At 46.9% G+C, this 26,923-nt stretch overlaps 1 protein-coding gene across 5 annotated transcripts in view; it reads left to right on the top strand.

The window, feature by feature from the left end:
- USP4 (ubiquitin specific peptidase 4) overlaps positions 1-26,923 on the top strand; it is a 52,268-nt gene that overhangs the window by 24,378 nt on the left and 967 nt on the right. For 3 of the 5 annotated variants that reach the window (XM_032319602.1, XM_032319622.1, XM_032319630.1), the window contains 15 exons: positions 4,038-4,178; positions 5,006-5,123; positions 9,994-10,167; positions 11,771-11,929; positions 12,734-12,958; positions 13,698-13,781; positions 14,866-14,960; positions 17,234-17,425; positions 18,085-18,173; positions 21,333-21,560; positions 22,699-22,769; positions 23,030-23,148; positions 23,503-23,652; positions 24,614-24,717; positions 26,680-26,768. In XM_032319602.1, coding sequence (XP_032175493.1) covers positions 4,038-4,178; positions 5,006-5,123; positions 9,994-10,167; positions 11,771-11,929; positions 12,734-12,958; positions 13,698-13,781; positions 14,866-14,960; positions 17,234-17,425; positions 18,085-18,173; positions 21,333-21,560; positions 22,699-22,769; positions 23,030-23,148; positions 23,503-23,652; positions 24,614-24,717; positions 26,680-26,768 — 2,038 coding nt within the window. Of the gene's footprint in view, positions 1-4,037; positions 4,179-5,005; positions 5,124-9,993; positions 10,168-11,770; positions 11,930-12,733; positions 12,959-13,697; positions 13,782-14,865; positions 14,961-16,490; positions 16,588-17,233; positions 17,426-18,084; positions 18,174-21,332; positions 21,561-22,698; positions 22,770-23,029; positions 23,149-23,502; positions 23,653-24,613; positions 24,718-26,679; positions 26,769-26,923 lie in introns of those variants that run through there. The other 2 variants (XM_032319612.1, XM_032319638.1) reach the window with 2 other exon arrangements.

Here is a 26,923-nt window from a genome sequence, read left to right as displayed (position 1 = left end):
TCTTCTCTGCTCTACTGGTACTCGCCACTACATGTGTGTAGGTTTTTCTTACACCATCCAGTTCTCTGACACCTGTTGTACAATTTCACTCAATTCTAGCACAGTCTACCTGGAAGTACCATCAGATCCCACAGGTTAAGGTCTCAGTCCATCAGAACTGGCCCAGTTCCAAGTCCAGGTTGTTTCCTTTGCTTGGGATCACCGGCTATTAATCAGAGGTTCCTGTGATCCCTGCTTGGACTTGAAAATTTGCCAGAACAATTCACAGAACTCAGGAAGACCAGTTTGTCAAGAAAGGCTATAACTCGACAACAGTGAGATGGAAGAGGTACCAGGTGGGTATAGGAAAGGGGTGAGGAGCTGCCCTCAGTCATTCCAGCATTTTGGCACCTCCATGTTTTCACCAACCTGGAAGTTCTCCAAAGTTCTCATACTGCAGGGATCTTTGTGCAGGCCTCCATAAGTAGGCATGGTTGATGAAATCATTTAGTCATAGTAACTGAACTCAGATTTCCAGCCCTTTTTCCCTCTCCAGGGGTTTGGTGTTGGGCTGCTACAAGTTCCAACCCTCTAATCACATGGTTAGATCTTCCGACAAGCCCCATCCTTTGTGACTTCTTAAAAGTCATTAATGTAAACTGAGGTGGTTGAAAGGGGTGTGTTGGAAATAAAACATTCCTTTTGCTTTTAACACTTAAGCTATTTCACGAACCAAGGGCAGAAATGCAAGGATAACAAAGGATGCTCCCATCACTCATTACTGAGGAAATTACTGAGAGACTGTGTGCCAGGAATTTTGGACAAGACCAAAATACATATTTCTTATTATTTTTTAAAAAATACATATTTCTTATAAATTACAGTACCAAAGACAGCTAGGAAACTGCCACACCTAAGAAGGGAAATCGAGGGCAGGAAGTAAAAAAGAACAACTGAGAATTGGTAATTAGAAAACATGAGATAAGGAGGCTGAATTAAGGACAGCTTGAAAAGTGATTAAAATAACTATAAATGGGTTAAAATCATTCATCAAAACTCTGATTGGACTTTTTTTTTTTTAAGATTTTATTTACTTAGGAGAGAGAACATAAGTGGGGTTTGGGGAGGAGAGGGAGAGGGAGAAGCATGCTTCCCACTGAGCAGGGAGCCTGATGCGGGACTCAGCCCCAGGACCCTGGGATCATGACCTGAGCCAAAGGTGGATGCTTAACTGACTAAGCCACTGAGGCAACCCAAGATTTTAGAGAGAGAGAGCATAAGCAGGGGGGGGGGCATAGAGAGAGGGAGAAGTGGGCTCCCTGGTGCCCTTGGTCCCATAACCCTGGGATGATGACCTGAGTCAAAGGCAGACACTTAACCAACTGAGCTACCCAGGTACCCTTTTTGATTGGGTTTTCTTAAAAAAAAAAAACAAACAAAAACAGCTTTATATTCAGTAATGCATCTGTCAAGCAGACACAGGTTAACCTTGAGGGAGTGGTAAAATGTGACAAGCGAATTTGTTATTCAGGGGAAGTCATTGATTGGCCTATCCCCTCCCCCCCTTTTTTAACCCACCTGTAGAGTAAGTTTAATGTGTGTTGTGTTAGGAGAACAGCATAAATTGTGTTCGGCTCTTTTATTAGTGAGGGCCATCTTGTAAATTCTGAACATTTTAAGACGATCTTCTCTTCCTAGTGGATTGTGCAAACCTTTGTGTTCTTGCTTCCAAAGTGTTTTGTAGAGCAGGCCTTACTTCCCTCTCTCTCTCTTTCTGACTCTGTCTCCCTCTGACTTTACTTGCCTGAGGTCTCTAATTCCTGGTTAACTCTGCACCATGGCCCCCTTTTGAGGCTGCCTGCCCAGAAGTAGAAGAGGACAGTATTCTTGAAGTGGAGATGTGGGTACATGCTGACGAGGGTTAACAGCATTGGTGTGGGGAGAGCACAGCTTAGGGTGTTGGGTGTTGTGAAGGCAGTGGGGATTCCAGTAAGAGTTACCTTTTTCTTTCTTTCTTTTCTTTTCTTTTCTTTTTTTTTAAGATTTTATTCTTTATAATCTCTACAGCGAATTTGGGGCTCAAACTCAAAACCCTGAGATCAAAGTTGAATGCTCTACCAGTAGAGCCAGCAAGTTCATTGTTACCACTAGCCAGCCAGTTCATTGTTATCTTAATGATAATGCCAGGTGTTGGACTCTGGTTACTTGAGGTCATCCCTAAAGGGTGGGCTTGTCTGCAAGAGCAGCTTTCAGCCTGGAGAACATCTGAGAAGCATGCAGAGGTCAGTGGAGCAAGTAGGAGAGGCATGAGTGTGTTACAGGACCTGGATCTTGGGTTCAGGGTATGTTCTAGTTGTGACTGGTAAGGACTAGACATGCCCAGAAGCAGGAAATACCTGGGTGAAAAGCTACTGAGAGATGTCTTTTAAAGGAGCAGAAGCATCCTTTGGAGTTGTAGCCTCTGTTTTCAGAGTGTTTGTGGCATGAGACCCAGTGAGGTCTTGCCTCAACTAATCTGTACCCTGGAGCTCAAGATGCTTCCCACCTGCGGTGCCCCAGAATGTGTTCTAAAGCTGCCTGATGACAAGTGCCAATTGCCCAGGCGTTTCCTAGATAGTCACTTTTCTGCACAGAGGTCTTTTGTCTGTCAGGGGTGGAATTTAAGAAAAATTTGGTCTTGTGGCATATGGGTGGCTCAGTTGGTTAACTGTCTGACTCAGTTCAGCATGATTTCAGGGTCCTGAGATCAAGATTCCCCCACTCCCACCCCTGCTCTGCATTTAGTGCTGAGTCCACTTGTCCCTCTCCCTCCCCTTCTCTACCTCCCCCCACCTGCTCACTGGCTTTCTCTCTCTCTGAAATAAATAAATGTCTTTAAAAAAGAAAAACTTTGGGCGCCTGGGTGGCTCAGTTGGTTAAGTGACTGCCTTTAGCTCAGGTCATGATACTGGAGTCCCAGGATCAAGTCCCGCATTGAGCTCCCTGCTCGGCAGGGGCATCTGCTTCTCCCTCTGACCTCCCCCCCGCTTCTTGTTCTCTCTCTCTTTCTCCCTCTCTCTCTTTCTCATTCTCTTCCTCTCAAATAAATATATAAAATCTTAAAAAAAAAAAAAAAGATTTTCTTATGTAAATTTTCAAGCATATAAAAAGACATCCTTATGTAGTCATCATTGGATTTCTTTTGACTGAATTTACTCCGAAAACTACTGGCAGTATTTTCTAGAACATTTTAAACAAATGTCAATTAAAATTTTTCTTTGTTTCCTTTCATTTCAACCAGAAATGTCTGTTAAGGAATTGACAGATTTGGTTATGGCTTCTGTGGATCATAATCATATTTTGTAGTCTAAAAATAACCCCAAATCAAGAAGGAAAATCACAGTTACACATATTTGAAACAGAGCAGAATGATCCACTTTCTTCTACATGTTCTTATACAGATTTTAGTAGAAAATTGATAAAAAATCATACCAACTTAATGTTTGGGATAGCACTTGCATTTATTAATCAGAAAGTTGGTATAAATTTAAAATAAGATATATTGTGAAAAATATTGAAACATAAGTTTGAAACAGAGGTTACTCACATTTGATAAATTTGACGAAGCAAAACCAATTCTCCTTGAATAGTGTAGTAAAACCAAACTACCATTTTCCTGTTCTAGTGTACTCAGAGCCAGCTGCTCATTTCGGGTAAAGTATTTTGGGGATTTTCCTCTCTTTTTGCCATTTTTCTCTGTCTTTCACTGGTAACTCTTATTAGGGAAGCTTATGATTTATAAATCAAATCAGGATGCCTTAAAGACCAACTTTGTGGTTTTTCCTACTGAGAGATTGGGTGGGCGACCACATGGATGAATGAGACCAGGAAGACCAATTAATTTTTGGACTCACTTAAGTAAAATTAATCTTGAAGTAGTATGACAGCAGGCCTTTGGCAGTTTATTTTAAATAACTGGATATGGAGAACATTTATTTCTTGAAAAGAGACCTAAGGCATTCTGTAGCGCTTGCTTTTTCCAAAAAGTCAGTAGCGTTGTCTCTGCTTCTCTCTCCCAGATCAAGCACTGCGCCTAGCAGAAATTTTCCTACCTCTCCAACATCATCAGCAAGTCCCTATTCCTCAGTGTCTGCCTCTCCCATTGCAAATGGTGATAGCACTAACACCTCTGGGATGCACAGCTCCGGTGTCAGCAGGGGGTAAGAGCAGGCCCTTTCACTTTGCTTCCCTCCCTCTGAGTCCTTTTCTAGCCTGTGTCTGGAGAGCTCCTCTGCTGCAACACTAAGCCTAGTTAGGCTTCCCTTTGGGAACATGCTGCATGTGTTTTCTCTCTCCATTTCATATCCACCGTAGAGTATGTCTCCTACTTCTCACTTACATTGCTTGTCCTTAGATGAGCTGCTGTTTTGCACACAGCCTAAGTCACTGGTGGTCCTGGGGAGGGGTCCCCACTTTTCGTGCGAAAGGATGGGCTGGCCGTATCACAGCACAGTAATAGCGCTGAGGGAATGGTTCTCAGCTGTGGGGGATCCCTGCCTGTTTCCCCCTCCTTTGTGCGAGCATCTCATGAGTGCCTGCCACATAGCACAGACTGAATGGAGGAGGAGGAAGGTGAGGTGAGAGTGTGCGTGAATACTCAGGCACAGTGAGGACAAAGTGTGGCCTGGTGAGTGGTAGCAGGTGTGAGCTCTTAATCTTGGTAACCACATGTTCTTCCGTGAAGTCACGTGGCAGTTAGCCTTCTAGAGGGAAACATAGTTAGCATTTGCCAAAAGCCTGAGAGTAGAGAACTCGGATAGCATTTCTGCCCTTAAGGATGTACTTACCACCTGCTGTCGTGTCAAATCAGGGGCAGGGGTGGGAGAAGGAGAGTGGCTGGAGGGCTGGCTAGGGGTGTAGGAAGGACTCGTATCATGGAATTATTACCAGATAGGGATTGCAGAGGCCCTGGAGGAGCCCCACAAGGTTTCCTGAGGGCATGTGCGCAGCACTCGCTTTTATTGCTGATGTGGCTTGTGTTTTCCAGTGGATCTGGCTTCTCTGCTTCGTATAATTGTCAGGAGTCGCCATCGTCTCACATTCAGCCTGGGCTCTGCGGACTTGGAAACCTGGGGAACACCTGCTTCATGAACTCCGCTTTGCAGGTAGAGGGGAGAAATGTCATCTCAGTAACACTGCTTCTTCACAGGACTGGGGTGTGATTAGGAAAGGCATGCTGAAATGTTGGGGGGACCCTTTACCAGGGATCCCTGCCTACCCTTTGTTAGTACTTCAGGAATCCCTGTCAGGGTACCTCCCACTGGTTAGTACAGAATGGCCTTTCGCTGTTAATAGCCCTGAATCAGTCCTGGGGTTGGTTTTACAGAAAAAGTATTTTGAATTTTGTTGGCCACTAGGGATAATCTCCCCAGAAAATATCAGAGTACTTGCCCAGTTGGTTTCTGATGGGATGAGAATTCACTGCACCAGTGATAGCTGTCTAATCTCATGCCTCTGATTGTGCAAAATCCTAAAGTCCTTCCTTTGATACTTCATTTGTTTGTTGATCAAATATTTATTGGGGACATTCTGTGTGACCAAACTGTGGTAGACGTGGGCTGGAGTTAGAGTCCAGCTACAGAGTTAGGAGGGCAGAGTTCCCAAGACTGCCTTCACTTCTGATCCCAGCTGCAAGTTTGGGAGTCCCCAAGACTGCCTTTGGTTTCAATAATTTGCTATTATATTAAGTATTACATTATTTAAGTCAATAATTTTTTATATTTATATTTTTAATTTTAATAAAATATTTAATATTTTACATATATTTTAAATAAAGATGTTAATTTTTTTGAAATCTTTATTTAAATAAATAAAACTATTATACTCACAGTCGTGGTTTATTATAGGGAAAGGATACAAGTTAAAATTAGCCAAAGGTTGGAGCAAATCAGGAGCATCCAGGAGGGTCCCCAGTGTGGAGCTTCTGTTGTTCTCTCCCTGTGGAGTCAGGATGCATTACTTTCCTGGCATTGATGTGTAACAGTAAGCATGGGGTATTGCCAAATATGTAAACTCACCTGAGCTTTGGTTTCCAGAATTTTTTTTTTCTTTTTAAAAGATTTTATTTATTTATTTATTTGTCAGAGAGAGAGAGAGAGAACACAAGCAGGCAGAGCGGCAGGCAGAGGCAGAGAGAGAAGCAGGCTCCCCACTGAGCAAGGAGCCTGATGCGGGACTCAATCCCAGGACCCTGGGATCATGACCTGAGCCGAAGGCAGCAGCTCAACCAACTGAGCCACCCAGGCGTCCCGGTTTCCAGAATTTATATTGGTGATTTATCACATGGCATGATTAATTAATTGCCCAGGTGGTTAAACTCAGTCTCCAGGTGGACTAATACCATGTGACCCAAGCCCCCCGCCACCCTCATCCCCTACTTCCCCAGGCCACGGTGGTGGTTTTTCTCGAGAGGCTGGTTCTCACCCTAAGATGACAGTGTAAGTATGGCCACCGCCCCCCAACGTGAGATTCTCCACAACACTGGAATCACAATATTAGATTCTCCAGTATGACTGATGACCTCCAGACAAACAAAGATATTCCTGTCAGGGATAACATTCCAGGTGTCACCAGAGTACTTTCCAGAAGCCAAGGACAAGGGGCACCTGGCTGGCTCAGTTGGTAGGGCATGTGACTCTTGATCTCAGGGTGGTGAGTTCAAGCCCCATGTTGGGTGGAGCCTACTTTAAAAAAAAAAAAAGATAAAAATTGTACAAGTACAGAAGCCAAGGGCAAGAGCCAGCCTTTCTCTTTGGGCAAGGTGATGCTTTACTATACATAGAGACTCAGTCGTCAGCAAATGAGACATGGTTTTTGTACTCACAGAACTGACAATCTAACTTTGAAGTTTCATGGAGTAGAAAGGAAAAAATAAAAACATATGTAAAAAAATAGGTGACTCTTAGGTTTGGAAATTATTTTTTCCCACTGTGGTGAGATGAGAAGAGCAGAGTACTGAAGAAAAGAAACTTGAGATTTGGCTTTTCATGGGTAGGTTTTTCTCAACTCTTTGTATCCTCAGTTACCCTCAACTGTTAAATGAAGATAATGATAATGAGGACGTCTATAGCTCTACATGTAAATTTCAGGGAAAAATGATTAAATTCCATCATTTAGGTTTTTTTTTTAAGATTTTATTTATTTATTTGACAGAGAGATCACAAATAGGCACAGAGGCAGTCGGAGAGAGAGGGGGAAGCAGGCTCCCCACTGAGCAGAGAGCCAGATTTGGGGCTTGATCCCAGGACCCTGAGATCATGACCCGAGCTGAAGGCAGAGGCTTACCCCACTGAGCCACTCAGGTGTCCCACCATCATTTAAGTTTCTATCTCTTAATGCTAGGGAAAGAACAAATGAAACCCAAATGTAGTGGGAGGGGGATAATAGGGAGAAGAGCAGGAATTAATGAAATACAGGGGTGATTAACACTGTATGTAGCCAAATGTGATTCTTTGAAAAAAAAAGAAAAAAACTAATAAAACTGCCGTAAATGCTCAGGGTAACTGATGAAGAGGAAAAGAGAGAAAATATAAATGACTAAAGCTAGGAATGAAAGAAGAATATCACTACAGACCCTGTAACCATTAAAAAGATTAGAGGATAGTAAACTAAACCAGTATTGCAGTTTACGTTAAGTAAGTAAAATCTGAATACAATTAAATTAAGTTTTTAAAAAATTTTAAAAGATATGAACATAGTAAAACATCTTTATGGCAGTAAGATGGTTTAAGATGACAAGTTTGGACAAGTTGCTTAGAAAAGCATAATTTATCAAACTTAGGAAGAAATAGAAAATATGAATAGTCCTGTATTTGTTAAAGAAATTGACTCAGTAATTAAAAGCTTTACAACAAAGAAAATTCTTGTTCTGGATGGCTTTATTGGTGAATATATCCAAGGATTTTTTTTTTTTTTTAAAGATTTTACTTGGGGCGCCTGGGTGGCTCAGTGGGTTAAGCCGCTGCCTTCGGCTCAGGTCATGATCTCAGGGTCCTGGGATCGAGTCCCGCATCGGGTTCTCTGCTCCGCGGGGAGCCTGCTTCCTCCTCTCTCTCTCTCTGCCTGCCTCTCTGCCTACTTGTGATCTCTCTGTGTCAAATGAATAAATAAAATCTTTAAAAAATTTATAAAAAAAAAAAAAAGATTTTACTTATTTATTTGACAGATCACAAGTAGGCAGAGAGGCAGGCAGAGGGGAGGGGGGAAGCAGGCTCCCCGCTGATCAGAGAGCCCGATGCGGGGCTCAATCCCAGGACCCTGAGATCATGTCCGGAGCCGAAGGCAGAGGCTTTAACCCACTGAGCCACCCAGGCACCCCATATTCAAGGATTTCAAGCAAGAAGTGGTACCAGTCATATAAACTCCTTCAGGAAATGGGAAAAGGAGGACAGTTCCCTAAATCATTTTACAAGGCAGCATACTCTGATACCAAAAATTGACAAGGAATCTTTTTTCCCTGAAATTTTATTTATTTATTTATTTATAAGATTTTATTTATTCGACAGAGAGAGAGCACAAGCAGGGGTAAGTGGCAGCAAGAGGGAGAAGCAGGCTCCCCACATATCAGGGGGAGCCTGATGTGTGACTTGATCCCAGTACTGCGAGATGATGACTGAGCCAAAGGCAGTCACTTGACAAAGTGAGACACCCAGGCGCCCTCTAAAATTTTATTTTTAAGTACTCTTTACACTCAGTGTGGACCTTGAACTCACAACCCTGAGATCAAAGAATCATGTGCTCCACCAACTAAGCCAGTCAGCACCTGCGACAGGAATTTTTAAAAAAGGAAAATTTTTGATGGTCATATCTCACTCATTATTGTAGTCACAAGTAATGTAAATGAAAGTTTAGCAAATCAAAGTCAGTGATGTTTAGATGAAAGTGTAGAACAAGTACGATTTGTACCAGGAGAACTGTTAGTTTGACAGCTGAAAAATTGATGTGTGTCACTTAGCCAAGTCACAGACAGAATAGAAGAGAAAACCATATGACCATCTCAGTAGATGTAGGAAAAACACTTGGTCAAACTAAGTTTTTGAATTTGAAGAGTTAAAATTAATATGTACACATGCATACTGATGTTATTCATTATTTTTTCTACTATCTTTCCTGATCTTTTCCCACATAATGTTTCAGCTCTAGTAAGATATTTTGCCTTCAGCTTATGTATATATATATATATTTTAAAGATTTTATTTATTTATTTGTCAGAGGGAGAAAGAGAGAGATCACAAGTAGGCAGAGAGACAGCAGAGGCAGAGGGAGAAGCAGGTTCCCTGCCGAACAAGGAGCCCAGTATGGGACTTGATCCCAGGACGCTGGGCTCATGACCTGAGCTGAAGGCTGCCGCTTAACCAGCTGAGCCACCCAGGTGTCCCCAGCTTATGTATATTTTATCTTCCCATGAGACAGTGGAATGTCATAATCAATTCCAGTTAAAAAAAAATATATATCATCTCATGGGGCACCTGGGTGGCTCAGTGGGTTAAAGCCTCTGCCTTCGGCTCAGGTCATGATACCGGGGTCCTGGGATCAAGCCCCACATCAGGCTCTCTGCTCAGCAGGGAACCTGCCCACCCCCCCACATACTTGTGATCTCGGTCTATCAAATAAAAAAATCTTTTTTAAAAATCTCAAAATCATGATGTTAAAAATGAACCATCCTTCATTGAATAGAAAAGTATTCTATCGGGCACTTGGGCCATTCAGCTTTTGCCCTCTGGTAGTTATTTCAGAGACAGTTCTTAGACAGTGAGCGTGAACCCCAACACCATGTCCTTGGGAGGTTAGCTGCAAGGCAGGCCACCAACTTGCACTTTTGGGAGGCTGTCCCTTACAGTTGTGAGCCTTGTGGAGAGTCTGCGGAAAACTTCCATTTTGTTGGGTGTCAACCCTCATTGGCCCTTAATAACTTGGTTTATCTTCATCTCTGTGTGCTTCAGAAGGGGTGTGAGCTCTGATCCTGTTCTCTTTTAGTGCTTGAGCAACACTGCACCGCTGACTGACTACTTTCTTAAAGATGAATATGAGGCTGAAATCAACAGAGACAACCCTCTGGGAATGAAAGGGGAGATTGCAGAAGCCTATGCAGAGCTCATTAAACAGATGTGGTCTGGAAGGGACTCTCACGTAGCACCTCGCATGTTCAAAGTAGGTTGCTGTAGATACTTCCTTTATTCCATTTTGGGGAGAGTGATTTGGTGTTATTCCATTTGCATTTTGGGGTTAAGATGGGGGTCCGAGATGAAAAGCCCCACTCAAGGAGATCCTCCTTTTCTGTTGACCAGGCATTTGGCACATGGTTACTCTAAGTGACCTCAGCCCCCACCTGTGTGCTGGGGCTGCTATAGAGGGCATTTGTAGGCTGGTTGCTCAGAATGCTGTGTTCTGTGGTGCCAGTCTTGAAGTAGGAAACATCCTAAGCCAGGGTGTAACAGTTCAGTTTAATTTCCGGTATTATCTGAAGGGTACTCCCAGGTTCTCTGAGCCTGGACCCTATACCCACTGTGGGCCACCTAAGTCAGGAACTGGGTTGGTACTCCAGGAGTGTGGTGTGAAAGTCAGTTCTCACTTGGATCCCTTGGCTAGGAAGAGTGGGTGAACTGCAGTGGGCTCTTGGAGCAACTTGGGCTTTCCCTTGCCTTAAATATTTTTTCCTATTGAGGGGAAGGATTTTGCCTTCATATTTTGAAATCTGAGAGACCCTGTTTAGCTTGCATCAGTGGAGTTTAAGGAACCTTCATGAAGCTCGTGGTAGGAAAAGAGAGGCTGAATTTTTATTCAAAGGAGAGGGGGGTTGTAGCACCTTGGCTCAGTAAGAAAATTTAAATGGTTTATTGAAATTAAAAACTAATTCTTTTTACCCCTGTGGTCACATTAATCCGTGGGAGATACATGTAAATTTTGTCCCCATACCATGAAGTCAGAAAGAGACTAGAATCAGGTTAGGGTTCTTGATGATGGACGTTTTTCCTCTCTGCACTGTCTGGTATGGCAGCCAGGCAGCCTCTTGAAATGTGGTTCGTGTGGGCAAGGAACTGAATTTTTTTATTGTATTTAATTTTAATTTCAACAGTCACATGTGGCCCGTGGCTGTGGTACTGGGCAACACAGGTGGGAGAGCATGGATCGTCCAACATCAGGATTCATCGGAACCTCTGGGGGAGGGGGGCTTGTTAAACCCAGACTACTGGACCTGTCCTCAGAGTTTCTAATTCTGTAGGTCTGCACTGGGCCCAAGACTGTGCTCTCCTGGCAAGTTCCCAGGTGATGCTGGTGGTGCTAGTTGGGGACCACACTCTTGAGGATTGTGGATGCAGAAGAGTGTAAGGCAGGCAGTCATTTAAGGACAGGGGGGCTGTTAGGTACAGGAGGATTCCTCTGGCTGATGTAGATGCTGTTTGTGAAGTTCTCGTGGAGATTCTGAACCAAAGAAGGACATAAGAGAGGGATTTGTGTCGGTCCTTGCAAGGTGTTTCCCCCTCGGGGTGCCTCCCTTCACTTACTCTTCTTTTAGGGGAGTGGCCCAGGGGCCAGGTCCGCTGTTGTCCTGGCTTTTGATCTGAGCCCTCTCTCTGGCGAGAACTACTAGCCTCCTTTAGGCTCTGAGGAGTTAATTGGGCCACTCGGCCAGATGATGTTCTCCCTTACTGTCCCAGCTGACCCTGCAACGTTATTTTTGATGGCAGGTTCTCATCTGACTTCACTGGTTCTTTAAATCTTATGCCTTCTGATGTGATTGCTTTTGTTGTAGACTCAAGTGGGACGTTTCGCCCCTCAGTTTTCTGGCTACCAGCAGCAGGACTCTCAGGAGCTGTTAGCTTTTCTTCTGGACGGACTACACGAAGATCTGAATCGAGTAAAGAAGAAACCCTATCTGGAGCTGAAGGATGCCAATGGGCGGCCAGATGCGGTATGATGTTGAAGATTTTTGAACAATAACTTTTCATGGAAGTTGCCTCCTACCGAGAGTTGCAGGGACATTCTTTTGGTCTTTGAGTATTGGTGCCAGGGCCCTGGTTGCCCTTTGCTGTTGATGACATGGACACAGGCTCTGGTAGAGAAATGCATTTCAGGTCAAAAAGAGGCAAACTCTAGTTACTCCTAATTCTCCTGCTTGGGGCTCTTGAAGTCAGTGTCTGTTTGTGGAGTGTAATTCCATTGCTGAACCAGAAACTAGGGCAGTCTGAAAACCAAAGTGACTCTAGTATGGGCCTTGGGAGTGTCACTGCTCTCATTAAAATACATACATTATTATTAAAATAGTTTATTATTAACATTATTAAGGCACTGATTTTTTTTGCTTCTACTTTCTGATCTATGGAAAGGGAATTTCTTATTTAACTTTACCCTATCACATTGGGCTTAATCATATGAAAACTTTAAAGTTGTATTTATAGCTTGAAGGAAAGACTATGAGTTGACTGAATTAGCTGAACTATAGTATAAATTAAAACCTCACTGCAGGGGTGCCGGGGTGGCTCAGTGGATTAAAGCCTCTGCCTTCGGCTCAGGTCATGATCTCAGGGTCCTGGGATTGAGCCCTGCATCGGGCTCTCTGCTTGGTGGGGAGCCCGCTTCTCTTCCTCTATCTGCCTGCCTCTCTGCCTGCTTGTGATCTCTGTCAAATAAATTAATAAAATCTTAAAAAAAAAAAAAGGGGGGGGTAAACAACTTAGGTGTGTTGAGAATGTCTTACTTATCTTAATCCTTCCAGGTGGTGGCGAAGGAAGCCTGGGAGAATCACAGGTTAAGGAATGACTCTGTGATTGTGGACACGTTCCACGGCCTCTTCAAATCTACTTTGGTTTGCCCAGAATGTGCTAAGGTTTCTGTGACCTTTGACCCATTTTGCTATCTAACTCTGCCACTGCCCCTAAAGAAAGATCGAGTCATGGAGGTCTTTCTGGTTCCTGCTGACCCTCGCTGCAGACCTACCCAGGTAAGGGGATCTGCACCCTAATGGTACCCCTCACCGTGGGACTCTGAGTGTGGCTTCTTCTGCCAGCTGCCTCTGAATCCCTGTGGCACTGGCCTGAGTGTGTGCCCTTGGCCTCCGTCAGACCTTTTTGTGATCCTCTGTCACTCAGGGAAGGTTGTGAAGGTTCTCTGGGTTTCTCTGTCACTGCCCGCCCCCGCTCCATTCATTCAGCTAAGATAATATGACTGATCTGCTGAGTGGTCCTGGCATCTGAATGCTGGGAGGCAGCAGCAGGGTACTTCTTGGTCAGTCAGCCCCGAGAGTCTACTAGAACAGAAGGCCAGATGGATGGCATGGCCCCCGGGTCTTAGTGTCCCGCCCTGCTGCAGGCTTACTGGAGGACTCTACTGCTTCGTCTCCTGGCTTTCATATCTTCACCTCTTATAGATGCCATCATGTGGCAGTCTGTAGAATTTTCCACCATTCCTTAAAGGAGGTAGTAGATGACTGCCGAAAGTGAAGAATGAGAGAAAGCAGTATATAGAAGGGAAAGAGATGGCCGGGCTCCTCTGCTGCTGCCCAAATAGGGAGGAGGATGCTGAGGCAGAGGACTTGCTGTTTGCTCCTGACCACTCCTCAGGGCCCTGACCGCGTGTGACTCATAAGAGGTCATCTTGCACTCTGTGATGCCTGCTTCAACCAGTTCATATTCACCCTTTGCAGAGCACCTTTGTCACCCCTCCCATCTTTCTTTTTGCAGTACCGTGTGGTTGTGCCACTGATGGGGGCCGTGTCTGACCTGTGCGAGGCTCTCTCCCGGCTGTCCGGCGTTGCTGCGGAAAATGTAAGGCGGGGGGTAGTCAGTGGCGCTCAGCCTACTGGGGCCATTTCATAGTCCTTGGGAGTGTATTTTCAAACTTGGAGCCATGTTTAGGGGGGTAGTTCTTAATTGGCCAACACAAACATGATTATGTATAGATGCCTCAGACCTCCTGGCTCTCACTCACTGTGCACACTGTGTCTGAGACTGTCCCTACAGCTACGGGGAACACTTTCTCCTCCATTGATGGCACACTAGTCATGATCAGAGGGCCAGGAGTAGGGCTCTGCTCTTAGCTTTCCTGCCCCTTTGCTCATGACCTTTTCTGTGGTATGAGAAGCTGGAAGTTCTTTCCTGCCCTCTTGATAGAAATCTTTATTTATTTATTTTTAAGATTTTATTTATTCATTTGACAGAGAGAGACAGCGAGAGAGGGAACACAAGCAGGGAGAGTGGGAGAGGGAGAAGCAGGCTTCCCGCTGAGCAGGCTCGATCCCAGGACCCTGGATCATGACCTGAGCTGAAGGCAGATACTTAATGACTGAGCCATCCAGGCACACCAGAAATCTTTATTTAAAAGCACCTGCCCTCGCTGGGCTTTCCGTGAGGCTGGCCCTGTGTGGAGGTGGGGAAAGTGAAGATCCCTTCCTCCATCCTCCTGTATGCTCTGAGTCCCTCCCTTGTCCCCGCGCTGGTCAGTGTCCTTGCTCAGCCCCACTCTCCTGGAACCCTGCTGGTTTTAGGCAGTTGTATAGTTGGGGTTTGGTGTGTTCAGCTATGTGCTGAGGATGGTTTCAGAGACTCCTGGCCCCGGGGGACACTCCAAAGATTTCTGGATGACTACCAGTATCTGGTCAGCACTCGTTCCACCATCCCTACCACTTGAGGGCAGATCCCATTGTAAACCTCAGGACAGATGTCACCAGCCTGTTTTCTGCTGGTGGCAGTCATGTTGTTCTCCCTTGGGCCTTGGCCCCTGAGTTCTGGGGCTGGTGGCCTGGCGGTCTCTCTGGAGGCCACACTGGCAACACATCGTTTTCATTTGCTTCTGGTTGTACGTAGAGGCTCTTAACCATCTTGTAATTTTTCTGTTACTGTTGATTCTTAGATGGTGGTCACAGATGTATATAATCACCGGTTCCACAAAATTTTCCAAATGGATGAAGGTTTAAACCACATCATGCCTCGGGATGACATTTTTGTGTGAGTACTCAGTGGCTTCTGCTGCAGGGTTGAAGGAAACATTCTAGAGGCTTTGCCTTGTAGGTGTCTCCAGAGCAGAAGATCTGGTAGTCAGTGCTCAAGTGGCTTTCCCCTGACTCCCTGGCATAAGGGATGGATGTTCAGAGAACTGTGGGCAGCCGTCAGCGCTAAGCACCTCCTGGCACTTCAGAGCTGGCCATTCCAGATAATTCTTTTTAGCACGGACATAGCCTTTTGTCAACAGTTACTACCTTTTAAGAAGACCTGTGTAATGGTTCTACAGGTGGACTTTCTGCCAGAAATGCTTTTCTCAAGAAGACTTAGAGCTGTGCAAGGGGCCATGGGAAGTTGAGAGAAGGGATGTGGTACAGGCAGTGGCCCCATGGACAGGTAGTTTCAAGAATGACAGGGAGGGTTGATAGAAATAGCCTTTTCCCATTCTAACATTCTGTAAGCTCTGAGACTTAGTTTTCTCATCTGGGTGGGGATAGTACACTGTCAGCTCTAGAGGCCTCCTGGACCCCTTCCAAGTCCCCTTACTTCAAGGCCCTGTAACTGTGTTTGTGTCCCTCTCCCAGGTGGGGTGGAGTGGAACATGAGCTTGCCCGAGCTCCCTGACAGCCACTTGCTGGGGGAAGCTCAGATGTGGACCACACCGATGCTTTTTCTCCCTCATTCCCTCTCACTGGAAACTTGAAGTTTTTAGGATTGTTTTGGTTTGTGTTTTGATTGAGTACGCAAAGGAGGTCTTTCCTTCCCTTTAAGTTTTCGGGCCTGCAGCATCTAGATCACTCTAAACGGAGTACTTGACCACATCCAAGATCCTGATTCTGTTCACACTTGTGCACTTGTGCCTTCCTGCTCACAGCCATTTTCGCTCACTTTACAAACGGAGGGCACCAGGGCTCATGTTGGCCATTGGGCTAAGGCTGTCCATTTCTGAGCCCAATTCTGAACAGCGTCTCCCCTCAGTTCTAGAAACCAGTGTTTGCACCAGAGCTTAGAGGAACTGGGGCATTTTCATGTGGGGAGCTTGGCAAACCACCACCAATGAAAGAATTTGTGGAGGCCCAAGTGCTAAACATAAGGAAGCAAATTGTTTTAAAGATGAAGTCGTAATTGTCATGAAAATACGCTAGTACCGCGAATATTTTTTGAGCATGTGGAACACTGTGCTGCTGGGTTACTGAAATCTCCCCACTGCCCTCTAAGGTGGGTAATCCCATTATTCACTGAGTAAGCAGAGTCAAAGGGGAGCAATTAGCTCTGTTATAGCAGCCAGAAAGTGACAGCGTCAACACGGGATCTGGGCCAGCCTCGCGCCCAAGACCTGGTTCTTGACCCTAATGCTGGATGATAGGGCCTTTACCTAGAGCACGTCTTAGACATTTTTATGAGTTGTTCTTAGAACTCCTCCTGCACATACTTCATTTAGGATCATTTGCCAGGCATCTGGGGAGGGTTGTGTGTGTGTGTTTGTGTTTATAGTTTTCAAAAATTGAATCAGTAAGTTTGTGTCTCCCCCTATAGGAAGAGGGAAAGACTACAGTCGGTTGCCAGCAATTTTGGTAACATCTGTTCCAGGATAAAACATCTATAAATCTCCTCAATCCCATGTATTCACTAAGTAAGACACATTTTTCAAAATCATTGATTTGTATTTAGCATTTTCTTTGGTTATCTCTAATTTTTAAAAAAATAAATATGATTCTTTAATTTCAATGTTTTTGAACAAAGATGGCAGTAAGTTTTAGAAATTTGCTTCCTTATTTGAAATAAAGAATCTTTGCCTAATATTCTGGGTATACATTCTTGTATGATATTTGGTTTTATTAAAGGTCAGGGCACGTAGGAATAACCTTTTTAAAACTTGAGCTCCTTGGTTACAAAAGATGATGAACTTGGTGGCCAGGCACCGCCCCCTCCCCCCCTCCCCAGGGCCTCTATGTCTACAGTGATGGTCCAGATGATGATGGCTGTCATCTGTGTTGAGTTCCATTTGAAGGACCACAGAGTCGAGGCCATGGTTGGGGGAAGAGAATCTAGTTAGCCCCGAGTCCCAGGTTGTGTAGGTTCACGTTTTACTGACAGTGACCCTTGGGATTGCTGACCCAGCTTCTAGAATCATCTTGGAAATGATTTATCCACCTTTTATACTGAGGTGTGGTTTGTCCCAGCAACCACAGTCCTGGCCACCACGTAGCTTGCAGCTCAGATCTCTGCTGCTCGTAGTGGCCCACTGCTGAAGGTGCCTTCTTGTGTGATTGACGTAGGTACGAGGTCTGCGGCACCTCCGCTGATGGCTCTGAGTGTGTCACGCTTCCAGTCTACTTCAGGGAAAGGAAGTCCAGGCCGTCGAGCACCTCGTCTGGGGCCGTGCTGTACGGGCAACCACTGCTGGTTTCTGTTGTCAAGCACAAGCTGACCCTCGAGTCTTTGTACCAGGCTGTTTGTGAGCGGATCAGGTGGGTTGCAGGAACGCTTTTTGCTTGTTACCTAAAATTGCAACGGGCCCAGCCACAGTAGTGACCCGCACACCGCCACTCCCCACCCCCCACCCCACTCCACCCCCGCACTGGGTGCCTGTATTGGTCCGGTGAAAAGGTAGTTGGGCCTGCCCCCTGGCAGCGCCAGGATAGGTGCTGTGGAGACAGGGCGTCTGACACCTCTTAAGCGCCGTGACACTGGGAACCTCAGCTTCCTCTGTGGTCCCTGGAATTGTGTCTTTCGCACTTGTCAGTCTTTGGGTTTAGGCCGTCTAGTGCTTTGATGTCAGTTTGTGTTGAATACAGTTTCCACAGTACTTCGCTATCATTTTGAAGCTGGCGATTAATGTTACTGAGAAATATTTCTTTTAATGACGGTGCCACGTGACATTCGTAGAAGACTCAAAACAGACATTCACAGATGATTCAGAGTCTCCAGTGACTTGGTACTTAAACATCTTTTGGGTTTGTCTCAGTTTCTTGAAGTACTGAGCCATCCCTCGATTTTAAAGTCCTTTTAGTTACCTGAATGGCTCTGTGAATGGCTGTATGTCAGTTGTAAACCACGTTTAGCTGAGTAGTGGAGAAAAACAGGTAAATGTTATGGCTAACAATAATTCCTTTTCCTTTTTTCCCAGCCGCTATATAAAACAGCCTTTGCCTGAGGAGTCCGGTGGCTCACCCTTGGAGCCGGGGGCATGCAATGGCTCCAGGGGCAGCTGTGAAGGTGAGCACTCGCCACGCAGTCACTGACCAAATCCCTCCTGACTTCCCTCTTCTTCCAAAGGTGCACACACGGGAGAAGGAGGCTGTAAGGCTGGGTGGGCGCTGTGGCTGGAGAGGAGGCCTGGGAACCCCCTCGCACCCGCTCCACGCTGCCAGTGCCTGTTGTACAATTTGGGCGCCTCGTGGAATCTCTCAGACATGTAGGCTGGCTTTCACCTCAGGTGGAGCTAGCCTGACAGGACTGAGTGACTTACCCAGAGTCACAAGGCCAAGTCAGGAATTGATTCTGGTCCATTGGTGCTGGCGGAGTGGGTGCTTAGCCAGTCCTTGATGGCCTCCATGACCTGGCTTCCGTCAGAAGAGCTATCGTGTTGGCCCTTACCCGTCACTCTGGTGCGGCAGCGCCACTGTGAAGGACAGGAGTCCTGGCCAGCCAGTCAGAGGGCAGAGACAGTTTCTTGAGTGTTTCCTTCATTCTACCCAAGAAGCTACCTGTGATTGGTGACTTGTGATAGCCCCCCCTGCGGGAGCAAAGCAAGCCACCGTGTGCAAAGCGGCCGGCCAGGCTGTTTGCAGGAAACCCCGAGCGCTCGCTGTCCTCCCGTGGCTAAAGGCTCACAAGCTCATCTCTGACAGGGAGCTGTGTCACTGTATCATGGTTGCCACCCTTCTTTTTGGGGCCTCTGTGACTTAGTGGGTTTATCACTATAAAACCACAAATGTCCTCCAACTTATTGCTATAACTTTTTAGCTGCAAATCCAAATGCTCAGATTTCTCCAGGACATGCACAGTCTTGGAAAGTGAGAGTTGGTATTGGAAAATGCCCATAAGGCTCCGTCCTCACGGGATATTGCAAATGAGAAGTAATTTAGCTTGAGCGTTTAGTATAGTCCTCTGTTATTCTTTTTTTTTTTTTTTTAAGATTTTATTTATTTATTTGAGAGAGAGAGAGACCATGAGAGGGGAGTGGTCAGAGGGAGAAGCAGACTACCCGCCGAGCTGGGAGTCTGATGTGGGCTCGATCCTGGGACTCCAGGATCATGACCTGAGCCGAAGGCAGTTGCTTAACCAACTGAGCCACCCAGGTGCCCCAGTCCTATGTTATTCTTACCCAAATATCATGTTCTCCCACTAGGGATGAAGAGGAGGGTGTTTTCTGCTCTGGCCCCACATGCTGAGATGGCAGAGTAGCCATGGCAGTGTCCGAGCAGACCTGGGGTGACTTGTGGGTTCTCGGCAGTCAGGCGGTTCAAGCACTGTGATTCCTAGCTTAAAGTAAGTGTAGGGTGGACTTCAACAAGTCACTTCAGTCCTCTCAACCTTGGTTCACCCATCTGTAGAATGGGATGATAACATCTTTTTCACATTGTCGAGGTTACAATTTAATGAGATAATGTGGGGTAGAGTACCTGGCACATAGTAGATGCTCAGTTAATCATCACACCATGGAAGTATTTGCTGTTGTTACAGTTAGCCTTGCTTTGTAGACATTCTATCTCTTACTGCTATTGTTGCAAATACTGCTTTTGAATCCTTTAATGGAGTCTTGGTGCATAGACTTCAAACTCCGTTCAATGCTGAAATACTTCTGCATCTTTACTGCCATGGCTCCTTGTCAGGCCTGTGGTGCCTGTCTCCTGCTGATTCTCTGAGTGATCTGGGGTAGCTGCTTTCAGTGGACTCTGCTTGCTTTTCTCATCCATGGTACCCACTCCTGCGCTAGCATTAGTTTCCTAAGGTTGTCCGAGTAGCTGGCAGCCAGTGGCATAGCCAGGAAACACAGTTTTTATAGTTCCAGGACTCTGTTTGTTCACTGAGTGGGGCGGAAGCAGGCTTTGGCTGTATCCCTCTTAGCAGGAGAGCAGGTAGGGAAGGGGGCAGGCTCACCTGGGCAGTGAAAGGGGCGGTGCAGCTGTCTCAGGAGCCAAGTGAGCTGGTTGGAAAAAGAGTGTCCGTGAGGGCCAGGCTTGCTGTCGTAGGCCAGCTGGCTGTTGGGAACGGTGCCCCTGGGGGTCCATGTCACACCCTTATACGTGGCTGTGCTGCCCTGAGACCTGAGAGGAAATTGCTGCATTGCCCTGAGCCTGACTTCGTTCCTCAGGAGTGCTCTCAAGCAGATTGCTCTAAAGCAGATTGGCTTTAGAAAAGAGGATTCTTGTGTTAGAACATCCTCTTTTTCTCAGAGTTTCCATGTCTTACTGCTATTTCCCAAGTATATAAACTTGATACTTTAAGTATTTTCTTCTCTTACTTTTACATCACCTTTTGGAGTTGTCCCATCTTTGTTCAAATTACTTACCCAATACCCTGACTTTCCCCTTTTCCTCACAACAAAGAGTACCATGGCTATGTTTATGGATCATTTTACTGCCGCCACACATACCAGTTCTCTGGAAAGACCTGGGAAATGGAAGTGTATGTCTTCAGAATGCCTGTTAAAACTCCTGAGGGACACCTGGTTGCTTAGTCGGAAGAGCATGCGACTCTCGATCTCAGGATCTTGAATTTGGTCCCCATGTTAGGTGTAGATTACCATGAAAAAAATCAGTAAAACAAAATTCTTGAAACTCAGCAATCTCAAATGAATAATGAGAAAAAAAAGAAAAGATAGGGAGGGCGCTGTGTGCTGTGTCACCGGGACCCAGCCTGGCATCTACATTTGAGAGACACTCACCGACTCCTTATTGAAGGGACAGTCAGCATGTTTCTTGTAGAGGAACTGAAGGCTTTTGCTCAGTATTTGTGATCATAGTAATATTTTTAAAAGTGACTTTTAAGTTATGTTTCTTAACCCTTTGGTCCCTTTCTCTCTGTGGGTCAGATGATGAAGTTGAACACGTCATAGGATGTGGGTTGAAGCCCAGTAAAGTACCAAGTGTAGAGGGGCCCCCATTATGACAGGTGGGCCTGCTGACTCACCCTCGGGGGCCTCGGTGAGCTTCCGTGGGCCCACGCTCCCTCATCACACGTTAGCAGGGCCCCTGTGCGTGTCTCACAGCCTCGTGGTGAGGGTGAATGCAGGTGCCTTGTAGGGGCTAGATGGAGGTTCACATACACGGGACAAACTGTGGCAGAAAGCACCGGAGTTAGGTATGAAGTGAAATTGTTAACATTGAAGCGGTGGCAGACTGTATACACTGGTTTTTGTTTGTATGCCAGGGGAAGACGAAGAAGAAATGGAGCATCAGGAAGAAGGCAAAGAGCAGCTTTCAGAAACGGAAGGCAGTGGGGAGGATGAGCTGAGTGGTGACCACGGTGAGACCACCCAAAAGAAGGTCAAAGGCCAGCCCTGCCCAAAGAGGCTTTTTACCTTCAGCCTCGTGAACTCCTATGGAACAGCTGACATAAATTCCCTTGCAACTGATGGAAAACTACTTAAACTCAACTGTAAGCACTTTCTGTGACCTTTCACACTGGGCTTGGTGCGGGGGCTGAGAATCTGTCTGAAAATCTTGTTTGTACCCTGTACTTGCTGCACTGGGCTCTCTCCGTCTCCCTGGAGCTCCATGAATAGACGCTTGTGTGGGCCTTGGCTTAAATCTCCCTAAAGACTGTTTCCGAGGCCCGAGTGCCTGCCCTTGCCATCTTGCCAGGCTTGTCCCTCTAGTCCTTTCCCTCCACCGCCACCACCCTCGGGGCCTCTGTGCTAGGTTGATAACACTTCTTGTGCGTGGCAGCGGACTCCTCTTGCTCATGAGACTACGTGCCCTTTTCTTCTGTTCCGTAAGACTGCTCAGGACATGTAACCCATCTAGATGATGGTCCTGGATTTCATGGGCTGTTCGTTAGCGGGAGCCTGTGACGCGGGCTGCTGAGCACACGAAAGAGGCCGCGCAGGACGCGCGTGGTGTGGAGAGCACGAGAGGTCGGGGAAGACCCCTGCCCGGAAGCATTTCTGTGCCTCCTTCACTGGAAAAGACATTAGCTTTCCTTTACTCCCTTTCTTTTTTGTTGGATCTCTTTAAAAATGTGTGTTCTTACCAGCTTTATTAAGGCCTTTTCAGGTCTCTCTCTCCCTGTCTCGGCAGCTCCCTCCTCTCTGTGAGGCCTCCTCCTCTTGTCAGTGCATTGCGGATTCTATCTCCTTCCCCGTCTCTTGCACACTGCGGCCTGGACAGTGACTGCAGGCAGTAGGCTGGGCCCTGGGGGCAGCACCTTTTTTGTTTTCCTTCTCTCGGGGATCAGTCGAACTCTTCCTCTGCCCCGTACCCCGCCTCAAAACAGTCTTTGCTGTTGGGTCAGGTTTTCTCATGAGTTAAGGCGGGAGGGTAAATCTGGTCGCTGTCACTTCATCTTGACCTCATCCTCTTCGGTATCGTATATGGTTAGTGCTTCTGGAGCTTACTGTGGCACTAAGGGAATCTTTGCCAAAGGACGTTGGGGGCTGGCTCAGGGCAGAGCATCGTCTTGCTGTGGCTGGTGAGTGGGGGGCAGGAGTTGATGGCGCACCCTGAGTGTTTTCTTCTCACTCCTTCCCTGAGTGCTGGCCGTTAGTAATGAGTGACATTTGGGTCTTCCTCCACAGCTCGATCCACGCTGGCCATCGATTGGGACAGTGAGACCCGGAGCCTTTACTATGATGAGCAGGAGTCTGAGGTAGGGGACTGGGGACTCCTGGTCGGGAGGAGAGCCGGGTTCTGCCCTCGCTGTGCACTTGGGTCAGTCTCACCGGTTCCCCAGCGATTTAACAAACCCTGGGTCAGACTGATAATGGAAAGCACTGAAAGATTTTGTCATTATATGTTCAGAGGCTCAAGAAAATACATTATATCCTGGGCATGGGAGCTTGGGAGGCTGTGGCTTTACCTGGGAAGAACTCATGTCCCCACCGGAAGTCAGCACTTTGTCCCCCACAGGCCTATGAGAAGCACGTGAGCATGCTGCAGCCTCAGAAGAAGAAGAAGACCGCCGTGGCCCTGAGAGACTGCATCGAGCTCTTCACCACCATGGAGACCCTTGGGGAGCACGACCCCTGGTACGCAGCCCCCCAGTCTGTGGGCGGACACCTGTGCAGCCCAGACTGAGATCTGCTGGCTCCATTTATGTACATAAAAACCCTTTTATGGGGGCAGGGAGATATGTCACTTTTTGTTACTTCTTTACATGACTGACCCTCTACCGCAGTCTTTCTGTACCAGTTGTTTTCCGGACCGAGAAAGCCATCTCCCCCAACCCCCGTTTCAGAAGCTGGTTTAGAGCAGACCCCGCCTCTCCAAGCAGCCATGCGGAGGGCAGGAGAGGATGTTGTGGGACTGTGACTGCGCCTCCGTGCTTGGGGGCCCTGGCTCGCCGCCTCCCCGCTGAGTGGAGGTTTCTCTTTCCTCCGCAGGTACTGCCCCACCTGTAAGAAGCATCAGCAGGCCACTAAGAAGTTTGACCTGTGGTCCTTGCCGAAGATCCTGGTGGTCCACCTCAAGCGTTTCTCCTACAACCGATACTGGAGGGATAAGCTCGACACAGTCGTGGAATTCCCAGTCAGGTGGGTCCCTGAGCTTCGGAAAATTAAAAAGTCGGCAGGAGACCAGGGCACCGGCTGGCTGAGAGTTCTGTCACCAGAGATTCTCCTGCATTAGGATGTGTGTTGCTGGGCTGCAGGCAGATGGACTTCGGCTGACCCCTCCCTCCCCCCGCCCATCCTCCTACCCCTGGGGAAAAGATTGTTCGGCAGAAGCGCTTCCCAGGCTCAGGGTATCCCCTTAACCGATCTGGGCCTACCGTCTGTCATGGGTCCAGGGGGCCTGGGCTCAGCCGGATGGTGCAGACACACAGGGCTGCTGCTCCAGAAACCTGGATGACTGGGGGCAGCAGCAAGGGCGCAGAGCCACCTGTCCGGTCCCTGGGGCAGAGAGTGAGACTGGCTGCCTACTCGTGTCCCCAGGTCCCAGGACGCAGAGTGATGGGCCCAGGAAAGTAAGTCCACCAAGTAAGAGTTTGTCCACAAAGTGCGGATTTTAAAATGCTTCCTGGGGGGTGGGAGTGGAGGTAGAGAGATGGATAGAGTGTAGACGTTCGTCTAAAAATGTGTTCAACTTTTCTGTATGTTCAAAATTTTTCAAAATAAAATGTTGGGGGAAAAAGTGTTCTGGGACCTGTTTTGGCATTTAGCTGAAGTTTTTATGGCTCCAGCTGTAATTTTGATCCTGCCAGCCAGGATCCGCGTAGCGGCTGTAGCCCTCTTGTCCATGCCCAGAGCCCGTCCTCACTGCGGGGTGCAGGGCCGGAGCTCCTCGGGCAGCTTCTCTGCAGGCTGCACGGGCCAGTGCTCAGCCCGAGCCAGTGCTTGGGCCCCAGCTGCCACGGCCTCTTCATCCGCTCCTGCCGTGGTTTGCCTTCGACAGCTCCCGTGTTCCAGCCTCCTGCATTAAAGGGGTTGCTGGGTTACTGCCGCTTCTCTCTCTGAGTTTAATGTATTAAAGACCATTTTTGTGTTTTGTGCTCAGAGCTCTGAACATGTCGGAGTTTGTGTGTGACCTGTCAGCGAGGCCTTATGTGTACGACCTCATTGCCGTGTCTAATCATTATGGAGCCATGGGGGTTGGCCACTGTAAGTACTGGCGTTGCTGCCTCTGACGTGTTGACGTGCCCTCCGCCAGTCTCACTGGCCCTTTCCTGTGTGCCGGGCCCTGCCCTAAGCGCCTTACACAGGGCCTCAAGTCTGTAGTGTCAAGGTGTCAGGCTTTGTTGAACTGCTGCTGGTACTGCTTCATTCTCTCTCTCTTTCTCTTCATATTCTTTTTTTTTTTTTTTTTTTAAGATCTTAGTTTTAAGTACTTTCTCCTCCCAACACGGGCTCGAACTCATGACCCCAAGCTCAGGGGTCTCATGCTCCCCTGACTGAGGAGCCAGGCACCCCTGGTCTTCATATTCTTGAATCCAATAGTCCCGCCTCTGGGAATCTATGCTATGGAAAGTACTTGATATTGGGAAAAAGCTTGAAGCACAAAGATTCAGCTATTGTAGTGAAAAATTAGTAGCTGCATCAGTGACCCAGCAGTTGGCACTGCTCTCCACCTATGTGTTGGAAGAGCGCGCAGCCATTGCAAAAGAAAATGAATGATAACATGGGGAGTTGCCCAGAACATGTTCAGACTTGTGTCATTGCAGAAGCCAGTATCACAGCTATGCTAAAGCAGAAAGCAAGGAAACTTTCTCCTCTTTACCTTATCTTCCAGAATGTCTGGAATGTGTAGGTTTTTGTTTTTTATTTTTATTTTTATTTTTTTTTAAAGATTTTATTTATTCATTTGACACAGAGAGATCACAAGTAGGCAGAGAGGCAGGCAGAGAGAGAGAGAGGAGGAAGCAGGCTCCCTGCGGAGCAGAGAACCCGATGCGGGGCTCGATCCCAGGACCCTGAGATCATGACCTGAGCCGAAGGCAGCGGCTTAACCCACTGAGCCACCCAGGCGCCCGGTTTTTGTTTTTTAAATGATTTATTTATTTAAGAGAGGGAGAGAGCAGGTGGCCGGTGGGGAGAGGCAGAGGTAGAGGGACTGTAGGGACAGGCCCTCGGCACCTTCTCCTACATTCTTCAACCCTGGGGTAGGCAGTGCAGTGAGGGATGAAGGGCTGGCCCATAGTCAGTGCAGCAGATGGAGACAAGCAACCAGTTCTCCATTAGAGTCCGTCATTTCGTAGAGTTTGAAGGGACTGCTCATTGCTGCTGGGATTACTGTTGTAAACACATCTTGCTGGGGAATAGTATAAAATCAAGACAGAAAGTGTTTGCTGTGGGGAATGCTAGGCCCACTGTGAGGAATTGTTACCCAGCCTCAGACTTTTCACGGTTTCAGAGAAAGATACATTTAAAGCGTCTTGTCCACATCCCAGCTCTGCAAAGCCAAACGCCCAGGTGTCCCTCACCGGGATTACCCTGGAGGATACAGAGGTAGGAAGAGGCAGTAGTAACCATCTACTGGACCAAGTGAAGTTTGACTTGACCGGTTTTTTTGAGAGCCATTTTTGCTAAAATCTTAAACTGTCAGCTTCCTTTGTGGGTCCCTTGGCTCTGGATGATTACTTATAGCCATCCTGAAGATTGATATTGGATTTCTCTATTCTTTTGATTAGTTTTGCAAAATTACAGCTTAAAGCCTTGGTCCCTGACAGCTCCATTCTTACCACCACCCCGCCTTTTTTTTTTTTTTCAGGGCAAGAGGGAGAGAGATTATGGGAGGGGGAGAGATGATCTTATGCAGGCTACACGCCCACCATGGAACCCAGTGAGGGCTCAGAATCACAACGAGATCATGACCTGAGCTGAAATCAAGAGTCGGATGCTTAACCGGCTGAGCCCGCCAGGGTCCCCATTTTTACCCTTTTTGAGGAAGAACAGATTTCAAAAAAAGAGGAGTTATCTTTTAGTTGTCACCTGCAAATTACTTTTAATTTCAGGGCCTTTGTTTTATTTTTTTAGCGTTTTATTGTTGTTTAGTGCAAGCCTAATAAACTAGCCAGATGAGTTCTCTGGTGATTGCTAGAGGTATTTTCTTTGTTGACTTGGCAGACACTGCATATGCGAAGAACAAACTGAACGGGAAATGGTATTATTTTGATGATAGCAACGTGTCCCTGGCTTCTGAGGATCAGATAGTGGTGAGTAGGCTCTAGTGCTGGATTCCCCCTCTTATCTGATGGATTAAAGCTGAGAAGGGTCTCCCGGGCCATCTTGATGTGACAGTGGAAGCTAGGAGTGGTAGACAAAAGAGTTGACTGCCATTCTTTCCAGAACCCTTGCTAAATGAGAAACT

The sequence above is a fragment of the Mustela erminea genome, chromosome 1, assembly GCF_009829155.1.
Source record: "Mustela erminea isolate mMusErm1 chromosome 1, mMusErm1.Pri, whole genome shotgun sequence".
In the NCBI taxonomy this organism is placed as follows: Eukaryota; Metazoa; Chordata; class Mammalia; order Carnivora; family Mustelidae; genus Mustela; species Mustela erminea.
The sequence above is the reverse complement of the archived record's forward strand: the minus strand, read 5'-3'. Positions and strand labels throughout refer to the sequence as shown.